At 44.8% G+C, this 16,037-nt stretch overlaps 1 protein-coding gene across 2 annotated transcripts in view; it reads left to right on the top strand.

The window, feature by feature from the left end:
- The window catches only part of PARP2 (poly(ADP-ribose) polymerase 2), a 169,918-nt gene that overhangs the window by 96,792 nt on the left and 57,089 nt on the right, over positions 1 to 16,037 (top strand). For both annotated transcript variants that reach the window (XM_075319918.1, XM_075319919.1), the window contains exon 7: positions 8,966 to 9,016. In XM_075319918.1, coding sequence (XP_075176033.1) covers positions 8,966 to 9,016 — 51 coding nt within the window. The remainder of the gene's footprint in view (positions 1 to 8,965; positions 9,017 to 16,037) is intronic.

Consider the following 16,037-nt stretch of genomic DNA (forward strand, 5'->3'; position numbering starts at 1 on the left):
TAATCAGTCACACGACAGAATCCAGATTCCGTCATGCCCAGTATGTTTGGCACACCCATTGGGCTGTCCCAAACAAAAACTGATCACGACGGATCCGTAAAAAAAAAAAACGGACTCACAACGAATGTAACGGATGCGATGGATCAGGGTTTTTTTCACAGGATTCCTGTGAACGGAATGCTGTGAAATAACACATTCGTTGCGTCAGTTGACATCTAAAAAACAACGGATCCGTCGTTGCGTTTCAACGATGGACCTGACAGAAGCAAAACAACAAATGTGTGAATTTCGCCTAACAGAAGCCGTGTACTCATTATCAAAAACTGGTGACTGTTTTTCATCTCTGAAGAACGTGTGTCGTAAAGGCCATTCGGTTGTATCTATCTTGTGTTCTCCCTTGATGGGCCAGAAAGGCATTTAATTACTAGTTCTCACCATAGTTTACAAGACCGAGCTGAAGAGAAGAAATCAATGAATTGGAAAAAACAAATTTAATAGCCAAATTTTATATAGCGTCAGGCACTAGTTGCATAATAAAGCAGCGCTCAAGATTTTTGTTTAAGTTGGTCTTGGCCTTTCTGAATAAAAAACGTCCATGCTAGGTCATAATCCGAAGTCATCCCCTACCTCCTTTTAGAGCCATTCTTCTCTGCACACTGACGTGTCTTAAGGCCCCTTTACACACTGAGACTTTCTAGCGATCCCACCAGTGATCCTGACCTGGCCAGGATCGCTGGAAAGTCTCTGGTGAGCTGTCAAACAGGAAAACCTGGCCAACGACGCAGCAGCGATACAGACCTGCAGAACGACCTAGCTGGTCGTTGGGGACGTGTCAAAGCAGATATTTGAAAGGGAAGTCGCTAACGAAGTTGTTGTAACAGTGTCATACACAACGATGCTTGCTGCACAGCGGGAAACAAAGGACCAAAAAATGGTCCTGAAAGATTTGTGGCTATCAGCAACCTCACAGCAGGGGCCAGGTCGCTGGTGTGTTTCACACACTGCAATGTTGCTGGGGAGGTCGCTATTACGTCACAAAACCGGTGACGTTACAGCGATATCGCTAGCGATGTTGCAGTGTTTAAAGGGACCTTTAGGCTATGTGCGCACTAGGCTGTTTTACCCGCGGATTTGCTGCGGAAATTTCTTGAGAAATGTCTGCAATCTTTGTGCAGACATTTGCCAGCAAATCCTATGAGAAAAAAAATAGCTGTGCGCACGCTGCGGATTTTTCTCAAGAAATTTCCTTGAAGATTTTCTTGAGAAAATTTCTTGAGAAAATGAGCATGTCAATTCTTTTCCGCAGGTACCTGCGGATTTCTGCAGTACAGCCTGCAGAATCCGCGGCAAATCCGCATGCGCATTTGGTGCGGATTTTTTCCGGAGGTCCGGAAATCTTCCACTCCCAGAAGTTTCTCAAGAAATTTTCTTGAGAAACTTCACATTTCTAATGCGCACAAAGCCTTAGACTATTTTAATTAGTGTGCTGTAGCATACGTTATCAGGAGAATTGACTTTGTGAACCCAGACCGGATTTCATGGAAAGACCGGCACTGATCTCTGAAGTGGACACATCTTCATGTATGTGATTTTCCGTTCTCATTCTTGCTGTTCCTTTTTACAAAATTCCTTCCTTTTAGGGTTGTTGCATAAAGTCCTGTGTCTGTATGTGGCTTGCAGAAATCCATGTGCATGCTACAGAAATAACCACCCTCATAAAGTATTTTTGAAACAAATCTGCCATGTGTGAATTGAGCTCAGTTGATTTACTTGTCTTTAGATAAGGCTTTGAATCCATTACGTCTTCTGTCCTCCTGTAATTGTACTGTTTAATAATTCTTGACTAGGGTGGGTGCCATAGTAATTTCCATGGATGCCAATTTACCCGCCTTGTCAGTATTTGATGCACAGCAGTTAGCCAGGTCTTTTCAAGGATCAACCATTTCAAGAAGAGTAGGGCGTAACTAGGCACAGAGGACCTGAGCCAAAATAGCATAGTCTGAATGTTTATATTGTGGCGATTTATGGTACAAGACCTCTTTAAAACAGTTGTCCACTACTTGGAGAACCCATTTTCCATTCTTGTGTTTCCCCCCCCAACAAAATAATACCTACATTCTTTACTGGTGCCAGCAATTTTACTGCGGTGTCAGCACTTGCACTCCTGGGGTCCATGTGATATTGTAATGTCACGTGATCTTTGCAGCCATTCTGCACTAGCTCCAATCTCCCCTCCTACAGATGTTATCAGCTATGCGACAGAAGCGTGAGGGAATCTACAATTCACTTCCTCCTGATGTCTTGATTTGTCCGAAGGTGGTGAGAGTGAAGCCAGTGCTGAGTGGCTTTAGGGATTGCGTGATTTAACAATGTCACGTGATACTCGGGAGAGCCGGTGCATTGGAGGTGAGCGGAAATTGGTGGAGAGTAAAGAAGCTTCATTACGGTTTTTACCCTTCAGATCTGAATCACTGATTTTCCTCACGAAACACCGTAATGGATCATGAACAGAAGGCCCACCTAGAAATGGGGCCGGCATTATACAGCACAGTGAAATGTCAGCTTCGGCATGCAAACGTTCTCTCTTTAGATTTCTAATTATGGCGGCCCGCTCATGTGTGCCTCTCAACTGGAGGAAAGTTACCTGTCCCACCGTGTCACTGTAGATAGAGAGGGTTAACGACATTATGCATATGGAGGACCTGACATTTTCGATCCATGACGCGAGAAGTTCTTGGCCACCTGGTACTATTGGCTCGACTTCCAACAGACAGACGAATGTAAGCAGGCACCGAGATAAACGGAAAGAGATGGCTTGTGGATGAAAGTGTGTGGAGGGACAGCTCTTGCACCCACCACCCTTACCTTTCGCTGCTCTTCCTATCGTTCGTTCTTTCATTGTTCCCTCGCTATCTCTCCCTGTTCTACGATTTTCCTTTCTTACTCTCTCCCCTTCGGTTGGGCTGTTTCGTCTTCCAACCGCTGGGGAACTGGACGCTGTCACAGCCCTGTAAAAAGTTTGACAGTCCAGTTCATATCTTGTTTTACCTAAAATGGTTTGTGTTCTTTGTGCAGTATATCTCTATGGTTTACATTTTGTTTACTGATGTCAAGTTAAATAAAGAATTCTAAAAAAAAAAAAAAAAAAAGGGCCCACCTGCATTTCTCCTTCTCTAGTGGCATTGTGCCATAGCTTCTGTAATAAAGGTTTGGGAACTTTCATAGAATTTTTTTTTATGACAGAAAATATTTTGATCTTAGTCGATCATCTATGGATTTGTTTTTTTTGTAGAGCTTTTAGGCCAAATATGTCAACACATCCATATTACATCTACGACAGGGATGCAAACTCCTTTTCACCACGGGTCTTATCAGCATTATGGTTGCCTTCAAAGGGCCGCTTGTATTTGTAAGTGCTCATGTAGATCGCCTTGCAGAGCTTTACGAGCATGGACTGCAATATGCAAACTAGGCCAGGCACTATAAGAGCTGTCCCTTAGGCAGAAGGACTATACAAGAACTGTCCGTGGGTTTTAGGGCTGTATGATTTAGTCCCTGGGTAGAAGGGATATGCAAGAGCTGTCCCTGGGGAGTAGGACTATGCAACAGCTGTACCTTGGAAGTTGGGCTATAAGACGGCTGTCCCTGGGTAGTAGGGATATGAAACAGCTGTCTTTGGATAGTAGGGTTAGGGTAGTAAGACTATCCAAGAGCTGTCCCTCCGTAGTAGGGCTATAAGACAGCTGTCCCTGGATACCAGGGTTAGGGTAGTCGGGCTAACAAAGAGCTGTCCATGGATGGTAGGGCTATATGACAGCTGTCCTTGTGTAGTAGGGCTATAACAGAGCTTTCCCAGGGCTAAGGGCGCTGACTGGGCAGCGAGGCTAGGAGAGCACATCTAGCTGAAGTAGACACTGGGGTCAGCAGGCCCCGACCATGATTGTTACGCCCCTGTTCTTGGGCCACAGAAGATTGATGTAGCGGGCTGCATTTGTCCCACGGGCCTTGAGTTTGACACCCCACAATATCTACCATTTTGGACATTTTTGGTGCTTACAGTTGGGAAGCTAACAATGACATTACTAGCATTTGCATAGCAGAGGTGGACTTGCTGATGTTTCACTTGGACTGCTATGGGCTGGCTTATTATGGCACTTTGTGTATTCTTCTGCTTTCCCTATAGTACTGTTGTCTTCACAGATCACATGCCAGCGACTTTCCAGGATCGGCTTAATACTCTTATTGTGTAGGCTGTCTTTGTTTCTTTTCGTTGGCCTCTAATCACACCGGATCACCAGGCAGGGTTGTGGTGGTTGCCTTTTGCAGCATGGCTCATGTACAAGTGCTAGAAATTCCCACCTGTTGAAAGCTCTTATTTAAGCCGGCAATCGATCCTTAAGAGTACCTGGTTTTTGTAGAGGCAGAAAATCTAAATGCAAACCATAACCTACCATACTATCCATTCAACTAAAGACTGTTTTGTTTATTGGGGAATTTTTAGTTATTAAAGGGAGTTGGTCTCCTCAGATTCCTCATTCATTTTATCCAGGGTGGAAAACCATTCCAAAGAGCATCTGCATTACACAAACGACCCATTGAATGGTTGCTATGTAATGCTTGCTGTTCCCTGTTGGGGGTGCTGCTGCAGGGAAACTGGCTATGTTAACGTAAAACCTGCAAGTTCTGCTGGCTGTGAATTTCCGGCAGTGCTGCTGACCTTCAGTGTATGTTTGGTTTTTTTTGCAAGATTTCTCTACGTAGAAAAGCATAGTTAAATATGCTTTTCTATAAAAATAAAAAAAAAATATTCCTTCATATGGTCAGACCAATGATGGTAGGCCAAGAGGTGAAAGATGCCGCGTGAGTCAATGGACTATATCCCTAAAAGCAGAATGCGCACTCACATTTGTGTTTTCATGATTTTTATTTTTAATCCTGAAAGCAGATATATAGCAGTTTACTATCAGTGGAGTATAATGCGTCATGTGTTTTACCATAGATGAAAACCGAATAGGATTGAGTGATCACACATAATTTTAAAGTTTCTTATATGTAGACCTATTGCTCATCACTTACTATAGGCGAGAAACATGTACAGCGGAACCTTGGTTTACGTGAACAATCCGTTTTGGGAGTGTGCTTGTCAACCAAGTTACTCATCTAGCAAAGCAAAATTTCCCATAGGAAATAATGCAAGCTCAGACAATCAGTTCCACAACTTGTTCAATGTCCCATCCTGGTCCCCTATTGTGCCATTCCACACGTGCACAAACGCACACACAAACACATATTCTACTCAACTTACCTTCTTTTCCTTCGCCGGCTTCATGGTTCTTGTAGTCCGCCGGTACAGGATGTGTATCTGGTAACCATCGTGACTGATGCCAGACCTTCCACTGCTGGAGCGCTGACGTTAAAGGCATGAGCTGCTTGCCCCTGATTGGCCAGCGGCACTGCCTCTGAATAGCGGCTGACAGCGGAAGTTTCTCCATCGTCACGATGGTTACCCAATACACATCCTGTACTGGCAAGCTACAAGAACCATGAGGCCGGCAATGGAAGGTAAGGTGTGTGTGTTGTGTTGTGTTGTGTTGCAAGAGCGGGTCAGAGCGCAGTGAAAGTACTGAACCAGAAGTGTGTGCGGTATTTGCTTGTGCAGCAAAGCATTGCTCATAAACGGAGTTAGAAATTTGCAGCAAGCTTTGCTCGTATAGCGAATACTCGCGCACCAAGTTACTCGTAAACCGAGGTTCCACTGTATTATAAGGTGTTCATCAAGAAATGTGTGATAGCATAGTTAATATTGCAGCTTTCATCTTCCAAGCACCAAAAAAAGTCTTACAGCAATCAACTACATTAACGTGGCCATAAATAAGTTTATAGTGTTTATTGAGAAAAATGCTTAGGTTTTATTTCTTACCTATGCACTACTACTGAGCAAAACATGGAAACTGGCTTTCAAAAGTCTTTTTTAAAGGGGTTGTGCAGCAGTTTTTATATATCGTTAGATACAGTACTTATTTTATACAGTGGCGTAACTAGAGTTTGATGGGCCCCGGTGCAAAGTTCATATCAAAGCATGAGAAAGCTGGGTGCTGAGAGATGTATAGCAGAGCATGGGAAAGCTGGGTGCTGAGGGACAGAGCCATTTTCCCTCAGCACAAAACGTTCCCATCCCATGCTTGTATCTTTGTCCCCACTTGTATATAGTTTTCCCAAATACTATAATGGCCCCCCACATTGCCTTCCATATAGTCTAAAGGGTCCCACATAACCCTTCATATATTAGAATACACTTCCATAGTCCTCCATGTATTATAATGCATTTCCCATAGTTCTCCATTCATTATAATTCACCCCATAATCCTCCATATATTATAATTCACCCCAGGCCTCCATGTATGATGCAGCCAGCGCCACCCCATGCTCCATGTGTACTGCTGGCAGCCCCCCCCCCCATGCTCCATGTGTACTGCTGGCAGCCACCCCCCCATGCTCCATGTGTACTGCTGGCAGCCCCCCCCCCATGCTCCATGTGTACTGCTGGCAGCCCCCCCCGGCCCTCGGGTATGCACTGATTATTTAACAAAAAAAACAACAAGTTTTTACCTCTATCCTCGTTTCCCTGCTGCTGTCCTCACGTATCCTCGTTCCCCCGCTGCTCCGTCCTCATCTCTTCTCCGTTCCCCTGCAGCTTCAGCTGAATCTGAGCACAGCGGTCGCACAGGAGTGATGTCACCGCGCAGGCACAGAGGGAGAATGAAGGAGCGTGGAGCTGCACGGGCCGCTCCACGCTTCTTCATTGTTGCTGTGCGTGATGACGGTGGAGGGGGACCCAGTGTCTCAGCGGCGGCGTCACCTGGTCATATAGTGGCCTCATGGTCTGCGCCAGATCAGCGCAGCTCCTCTCACAGAAAGGAGTTGCTTGCTGATCTGCAGAGCGGGCCCCTAAGCTGCCAGGCCCGGTCTGCGACCGCGGTAGTTACGTCCCTGATTTTATATATATAATGTAGTACTGCCTACCCACAAACTGCAGACTGTTGCCTATTGTGCCAGTCCCTGTTCTCCGCCAGGACAGAGCGGTCAGACTATTCAGCTGCTTCCGCTGACGTCGCATCACCAGGGCTGTGGCTTCTTTTCCACTCTGCTCTGTTGGTGACACGTGACTGCCGACGTCCTGTTAGAAGTCAGTTGGCAATCAGCATGACTGCGGGAGTCATGTCATGTGGACAGAGCAACCTGGAAGAACTTTTTTTTTTATTTTTTTTTTAAAGCAGGAGCCTTTTTGGAATTTTTCTCTGTAGTTTAGAAAGTGTAAATACTGCAAGTTCTATATAAAGACCTTTTTATATTAGTTTACATGCAGGTTACATTACTTGCCTGTATATATCTCTTTAGACCTGAAAAGTGCTGTGGGAGCAGCACTGAAGGATCAAAGGAACGCTTGCATGTATGCGGTCTTCAGAAGATGCCACGATTTCTTAATGATGCAGTGTAGATGTAGGACTGGCTTCATGGCCACCTCTTGTAAGGCTGAATCGTTATTAGTTAGAATAGTACAGTGTTGCCTCGGTTTTCGTTGATAATTCGTCTGAATACAATCCATGAAAACCGAAGCAATTATTTCCATAGGAATCAATGTAAATCCAATTTTGTTTTAGATTCTCTAAAATACATACAAGAAAACACATTTTATAGAAAGAAATTAATATAAAATGAATATTAAATGAATATGAAACACTAATGATATATACTTTTTATCTTACATTTTGAAACTGACAAGCGGGGTGATACACAATGTCACACAGAGCAGGAGAGTGCATGGATCACCCTTTGTTGTCTAAAAATTAGCAGCGTAGTCACGTGGGCAAGCAGACAAAAACAAACGAAAACCGAGGCAATCAACGAAAACCGAAGCAAATTTTTAGTGCAAAAAATCAACGAAAACCAAAACAAACGATAACCAGTGTCAACGAAAACTGAGGTACCACTGTGCTTAAAGGAAAGCTGTCATTAGATTCATGCTGCCCTAAACGCCTTCAGTACCAATCAGACACTGGCTGTGATTGAAGCCAGGCATGGTTGACTTGGCCAATTCGGTGTTTCAGCGTTAATGTGTTTTGAATAAGTCAGGCGAGATGTGTCTCAGTTGACCGGTTAACGCTGGCTCCAGGCCACCATCTTGTAGTAATGAAGTTTGGGCAGCATGAGTATGATGATAGCTGCCCTTAAAGAGGTTTTCCCAGTTATTTTCAATCAATAATAAGTTCCACAGTTGGATGTGTTTTTTAAAAATGTTTCTGTGCAGAGATAATCTTATATATGTGCCCGTGTAATGGCCGCGTCTGACCATACAGGGACATGGTCTAATCATACCACAGCTCTTGGACAGGGGAGGAAATAAAATAGTATATAGATAGTACAGCATGGGATCACAGCTGATTCTTTTTGTGAGGTAAAACCTTTCCCTGCTTGTTTTTAAGAAATGTTTTACTTCAAAGAAAGAATTTGTGATCCCATGCTGTAATGTCTGTATATTCTTTTTTTCTTCCTCCCCTGTCCAGTAGGTATGATCAGACCATGTTCCTGTATGGTCAGACACGGCCATTACACAGTACACAGCAGAGACACCTATATAAGATTCTCAGCACAGGAATCTTTTTAAATACATCCAATTGTGGATTTTATTATTCTTCCGAGATCTACGGTGGCTCAGTGGGTTCAATTCCCACCAAGGACTGCATCTGCAAGGAGTTTGTACGTTCTCCCCGTGTTTGCGTGGGTTTTCTCCAGGTTCTCCGGTTTCCTCCCACACTCCAAAGTCATACAGATAGACTCTAGATTGTGAGCCCCGATGGGGAAGGTGTTGCCAATGTATGTAAAGCGCTATGCAATTAATGTAAATGAATAAATATCTATTACATAATGGTATGTAACTGTGGACCCTTCTGGATCTGTCTTCTAGGCTCATGTTTACAGTGAAGGTGAAGAGGTGTACGATGTGATGCTGAACCAGGTAAGTCATGTCTGTTCTCTGTATGTGTTCATACGTTTTTGTTATGTTTTGCATGCATTTTTGGATTTATTTTTTTTTAAGACATTGCTTTTTTTTTGTATATGAGATTTAGTGTTATTCCTCAGTAAGCCTTACATGCTGACTAGTGCAAATTGTTACTAACGACGCAAGATCAGATTGCATAAAACCTTGAGAGCCTAGCCAAAAAATAATCCGGAATAAAGGGGTCTATAAAATTTAATGACACTTAATGAAAACCTGACTTAAACTTATTACTTTTAATTGTGGGTGTTTGTATTCATGTAAAGCTCGACGGCTCTATGTGCTTCTTTATTGCAACTCTAGTGTAGGTCAGGGACTGAAGACTAATAGTAATTAACTCCTATTTATTGGATCTGCCATAAAGCACCACCAATATGGCCACCCTGACGCGATATTAAAGGGGAAAAAGAGTACATTTAAATTAAATAAATAAAATTGCTGCTGAAAATTAAAATGCATCCTTCGTTCCAAGGCCATAGACATAGAGCATTTAACTAGTCTGATTAATACTTAGTCCGAGCAACAACGCAAAGAAACTGGAATTCCTTGTGACCGGATTAAGTGGAAATTCTCGCTGGAGCCAGAGGTTAAATCATTGTCCCCGTTAGCCAAAAAATGCAAACCCATGTGCGTGTTAGCATGCGGTTTTTACATGCCGTTTTATTAAAGTTTCTCACTGTCAAACATGCAAATTAATAACAGGAAGCAATTCGGCAGCATTTTATGACTGACTGCTTCAGGGAACAGGACTGGGACCTGCAGAAATCAAATGTGAAAATGGCATCCCACCAAAGGATGTCCATAAATGTGAAGCACCTCATTCAGCAAGTGAGTAACTCCATTGGAATGATCTCAGTATTTTTGTCATGTGTTGATCTCCGTGTGTTATTTTACATTTATTTCGGCAATCATATTTTCAACTAGTTTTTTTTTTTTTTTATTTTTTTTTTTTTTTTTTAATGTTTTAATGCAGATTTATATTTTATTTTTTGTGATGCAGGGAACTTCTATGTTTTGCTTTTAATTATTCTTTGTGCTCTTTTCCCCTCCTTCCCCCCACAATGCAGGTTGAAACCCATCCTGAGCTGTGGGACGCTGCAGCAGAGGGGTACAGTGACCGGCAGGCAAGAGAAGACGCATGGACTAGCATCTTCCGCCACCTGTACCCTACCTGGGATACGCTCACCATCAAAGAACAGGGGGCTATTGGTAACTGTTCTTTCCATTTGATTGTGATTCAAGGGAACAGTCATCTTTGCTTTTTTTGTAGTCCATGCAATCAGTTGCCTGTTATATACTTGATGAGCATAAACTGTAGTGGTGTTAAGTGGCGTGACTGATAAAGGCAGACATGTCTTTTGGACATTATCATGATCACTACTATATTGCATTTTTTTTCCAGTTCGGAAAACCGCTACAGACCGTTGTGTACATAGTTTTGTAAAACATTTTTTTTCTATTTACTCTGTTTTCAGAAAAGGATGTCAAAAATAGATGGCGGTCAGTACGCGACAGGTTCCGCAAGGAGATGTCACAGGGAGACAAGACTGGGTCCTCCCCCTCCAAGCGCAAACGTTACCAATATTTGCAGCAGCTGATGTTCCTCAGGTCAACCAGGCAATTTTGCCCGTAAGCATCGTACATATAATATTAATGGGGTTCTCCTGATATTAATGTAATTTACTGTGGATATTGTGTTAATGGTGAATTGCAAGGAAATAAACTTAGGCCAGTACAGAATCTGTTTTAGTATCCGTTTGTTTATACTGCGACCGACTCGCTCGGCTTTCATATCTCTCGTCACCACCTTTATCGGCTGCGTAGATTGTAATATATATATAATATAATATATAATACGCTCATGCACGCTCACAACACGCTCACACACACACGCTCGCTCACACACACACACACACACACACACACACACACGCTCATTCACACACACGCTCATGACATGACTGACTGAAGTAGTCCCCAGCAGCTCTGCCCATCCACAGCTGCTAAATGTCTGTTACTTGACAATTTTTGAGAGCGTAGATTCCACGCAGGGTATTATAAAGTGGCTTGCACCACAAAATGTGCATTCTTCCCTGCCGACCTATAGGACATGCTTCAACATAGGGTTTCAATCACAAATATCACATCCTTTCCAACATCGCCAATATGAAAAACAAACGAAGATTCGTGAACATAGCCACGTGAAACTGATGCCCCACAGGGTTACTTTACAAACTCACCTGTCACTTTTATGTATCGTACAAGTATTTGCACATTTATTATTCGGATTTACAACATTACCATGCAGACAGCTTTATACATATAAAACATAAATGTAGTAGATAAAATAACACCATGGAACCCAGTAATAATTTGATGTATAGGGACAGAAGGTGCTGTAGACAATACAGGCATATAGTGGTGCACCTAGTGGCCCCCACCCATAATCCTAATCATGTCCTGATAGCAGGACTGTAGGGAGAACAGTGATTTTGCATTGTACCGCACACGAATGCCAGTAACTGGTGCAACTGTGTTGCCGTATAACTATCTCAAACCAGAGCAGATAAGAGCTCGAGGGTCACAATTGGTCCTTCAAGAGAAAATGTTCCTGCCACCAAGGCTAAAATCTAAATGCTAGCTCCAAACCTCCTTCGGTACGATCGTCTTTCTGTCACCAGGGCTGATGTCTGATGACACAGGCCAGTGGGTGGTTTTCTCCAGCTCTCCCTTCCGGGAGGTTTCGGCGGTTCCTGGAAGACTTGACAACCCTTTGAGCAGTCTGAGAGGCCTCCTCTTTTTCTGGGAGCCTCGCAGGTGTTCCAGAAGAGTTGTCAAATGTCGTCCATGGATGTCACTCCTGGATTCCAAACATTGTTTACTCCTGAAGCAGAGACAGAATGAGAAAATGGTGTGGATCTAGAACACAATGTACACTAGTAAGTTTACTTTTTATTTGACTGCTGTCTAGTAAACTATATTTTCTATAAAATGGAGAACCTCTTGAAAAGATTTACAATTACACTGGTTGTCCCTGAATATAGTATAACTTTTCCTTTCCTTTTTTGTAACAGGACTGCATCAGGTCTGGACAAAGAAATGGGATTGCCCCAGCCAAAGGAGAGTGAACCACTCGAAGGCTCTTCTGTGCCACCTCCTGTGGAAACTGAGGGGGCAAACACTGACTTTGCCATAGCAGGACAGAGTACTGAGCCTGTGCCCCCACCCCCCCGTGTGCCACCATCAAAGATAGGGGGAAAATGTATTATCCGTAGCCGGGCCAAGATTACACAGGAGTTGGATGATGAAATTCTAGCCCTTTTGCGGAGGACCTGGGCTGAGGATGATGCTGATGCCTTTAGCCGCACCCTGGCCGACCGAATACGTTGGTTGCCTGAACCTAGTCGATCAAGGTTTATGGCTTACGTGCTAAGCTCTGTGGAGTATTTTCTTCCCCCTTTTTACCCACCTGAGGTCGACACATTGGTGGCGAATCTCCGAATGGCGTGCACCCCACAAACTGGAAGTTCGCAATTCCAGTCACCTCAAACTCAATAACGCTTCCTGTGACAATTTTCCTGTCATGTCTCTAACAGCCTAATATCCTCCTTTTGTGACTTATTCATCGGCTTTTCTCTCCTCTTTCCTCACTTAATACACTTGTTTTCACACCTTCCTCACCCAATGTCTCCTCGCCTGTTTCAGACTGTAATATACAACGCCTACCCCTCCCCCATCAACTTTCCTTCCGCCACTACCTCCCATTTTGGTTCATTTCATTCCGCTCCTCCCACATTTTTTTTCCTCTTTTGCATATATATCAAATTTAGGTTCCATTAAAGGATGGAAATATGCATCCCAAGTGGGCGGGGATTTTTTTTTTTTTTTTTCTCCATTTTTGTAAATGTTTTGGGGTTATGTAATCACTGTGGGTTGAAAGGCTTATCGGGATTTTTTTTTTTTTCCTTTGTACAAAGGGACGCTAAACCTGAAGTCCTACGTTATCTGCATTGGCTCTGCTGTGTATAAGCAGCTAGATGCTTACTAACCCTCGACTGGTTTTGCTGTGTGCGTCACTGAGCACTTCAGATTTAGTTGTCCTTGTAATTGATTATTATTTGGGGGTTTCTTATGGGGAGGGTGGGTAGGTTTGCTATCGGGGTGTATTTTTACAGTAAATTGAGACGTTTACAGGGGAGGGAGGGTGCTTATTTTTTTTACATGTTATGTGAAAAATATTTATTTTATGGTTTAATGAATAATTTTAAGTAAATCATGTGTTTGTGTCTTATTTATTTTTCCTACGTGTTCTTAAAGGGTAATTATACTTCCATATCTCTTTTCAGAAGTGGTTATGTACATACATTGGGGATAACACTTTGTATCCTGCATTTTCATAAGGTTTCCTCTCTGCAGAAAATGCAATCCTCTCATCTCTGAGCTAGTGGGTGGAAACTAGGTGCTATGATCTCTCCCAACCACAGCACGTGTAGGGATTCCTGCTCCTCATTCTATAGCTCACTGATGGAAGCAGCGGTATCATAGTTGAAAGTATACATTTATTTTTTATTTTATTTTTTTTATAAATCATATTAGAATATAATGTGATGCGACAGTGGGCTGGCAATGGGATTTGAGCACTGTTTTTGGAGTAGATGGTGAATTCAAGAATCAAGTAGCTCCATCAGTGGAGGGGGAAAAAGCACAATTTACTGATGAGACATATTATAAAGTTTCTCAATTTATGGAAAGTTTCTTAAGTTAATTATCCTTTCAACACCATCCCGACATTTGTACATGATCTTGAAGGAGTTCTGGGTCATTCCGTGTCAAGTGGACCAGTTTTAAAAATCGTCCCCACTCGACGTTCTCCGATTTTGCTGAAAATTTATAAGGATGTACATGTTTGTTTGAAAAGAGGTTCTGTAAATTTTTAGGGCCAGATCTCAAATATATTGGGCACTGTTGACCTTTCACTGGAGGGTCCACCAAGCCTGTGGCTTCAGCTAAGAGGATTTTGCAAACTTTGGCACATAGCCATTTGAGTTCTATACTGGCTATGATGCTGAAATTTGGCATACTAGCCTTTTGCTGCTAAACGCGATAAAATTATTACCGGCTATGACAAAACAATATTTCGGCCGCAATTTTGTGTCAAAGTAGCTTGCAAAACGCCTCGCATAAAATGTATGCCAAACTTTCTTTTTCGCTCCTAATTGGGAGACCCAGACAGTGGGTGTATAGCTACTGCCTCTGGAGGCCGCACAAAGAACTACACTTAAAAGTGTAAGGCCCCTCCCCTTCTGGCTATACACCCTCCCGTAGGAGTACGGATTCCTCAGTTTTAGCTTTGTGCGCAGTAGGTCAGACACGCACGCATAGCTCCATTGTTTTTAGTCAGCAGCAGCTGCTGACTATGTCGGATGGAAGAAAAGAGGGCCCATACAGGGCTCCCAGCATGCTCCCTTCTCACCCCACTATATGTCGGAGGTGTTTGTAAGGTTGAGGTACCCATTGCGGGTACGGCGGCAGGAGCCCACATGCTGATTCCTTCCCCATCCCTTTTTACAGGGCTCTGGGTGAAGTGGGATTTACTGGTCTCCAGGCACTGAGACCGTGCTCCATCTACAGCCCCTGGAGAAGATGCTGGATGGAGCGGAGTACATCAGGGACATGGCCCTGCTTCCTCAAGGTACTCTGTGTCCCCGTGCATTTGGCGCTCACACCGCAGCATGCTGGGTGTTGTAGTGCGCCGGGGGACATCAGCGCTACGGCGCTTGTGCCATGGCCTCATTCAGCTTTGCTGAAGCAGGCACACTTCTGGGAATCGGTCGCGCCGGCCGCTGGGACTGCGGCGCGGCTGGCACTTGTGGTGCGCCGGGGACTTCAGCGCGGCCCGCGCTTTTACGGCGGCCGCGCTGATAACTTGAGTCCCCGGCTTTTGCGGCCTGCTTCCGTTCGTTCCCGCCCCCAGATCTGCCAGTCAGGAGAGGGGCGGGACGCTGGCCACTTCTGGGAATCGGTCGCGCCGGCCGCTGGGACAGCGGCGCGGCTGGCACTTGTGGTGCGCCGGGGACTTCAGCGCGGCCCGCGCTTTTACGGCGGCCGCGCTGATAACTCGAGTCCCCGGCTTTTGCGGCCTGCTTCCGTTCGTTCCCGCCCCCAGACCTGCCAGTCAGGAGAGGGGCGGGACGCTGGCCAGTGCATCAGCGCCGAGGGCTGGAGTCGTTTTTTACATACTCCAGCCCTCACAATCGGCACAGAGGGGACACTGTTTCCCGCACTTTTGTTTGGAAACTCCCACGGACCGCCCCTCTCCACAGACGCCGGCAGCCATTCCTGCTGACACGCTGAGCTGCAGAGGGGAGCCGGGGAGACCCAGACAAGGAATTCTGCGCCTCTTACCCGCTATTCAGCGGGCGGTAAGCAGCCCTCAGGGCTCACCCCCTCTTGTGCCAGTAGTATTCTTAGTATTTTGTTTCTACAAATACTTGGTATTACATAGCGCTGGTCGCCCTTTGGCTATAGACTCTCTCACATTGCAGAGAGCCAGCAGCATGTCGTCCGTAAAACGCAAGGGTGCCAAGGCACAGACATTATATGCTTCCTGCACCGCATGTGGGACCTTTCTACCGGCAGGCTCCACGGACCCCCATTGTGTGCAGTGCTCGGCCCCTGCGGCGCTTGCACAGTCGGGACCTCTGCTGGACGTGACCCAGGGTGTACCACCTGTGAATGCTGTCCAGGTGACAGGAACTGAGTTTGCAGCTTTTGCTGACAGAATGTCTCTCACTATGTCACAAATTCTTGACACATTGCGAGCTAGGCCTGTACTTCAGGCCACGGACACTGTGCAATCATTGCCCCCTGGTCCCCCTCAGCTGAATCAAGCTCCGGGACGGGCATATACACCTCAGGGTGAAGACTCTGACTCGGACGATGGCCCCGGGCAGCCTAAGCGGGCTCGCTATGACGGGCC

Source organism: Anomaloglossus baeobatrachus, chromosome 1 (genome assembly GCF_048569485.1).
Source record: "Anomaloglossus baeobatrachus isolate aAnoBae1 chromosome 1, aAnoBae1.hap1, whole genome shotgun sequence".
In the NCBI taxonomy this organism is placed as follows: Eukaryota; Metazoa; Chordata; class Amphibia; order Anura; family Aromobatidae; genus Anomaloglossus; species Anomaloglossus baeobatrachus.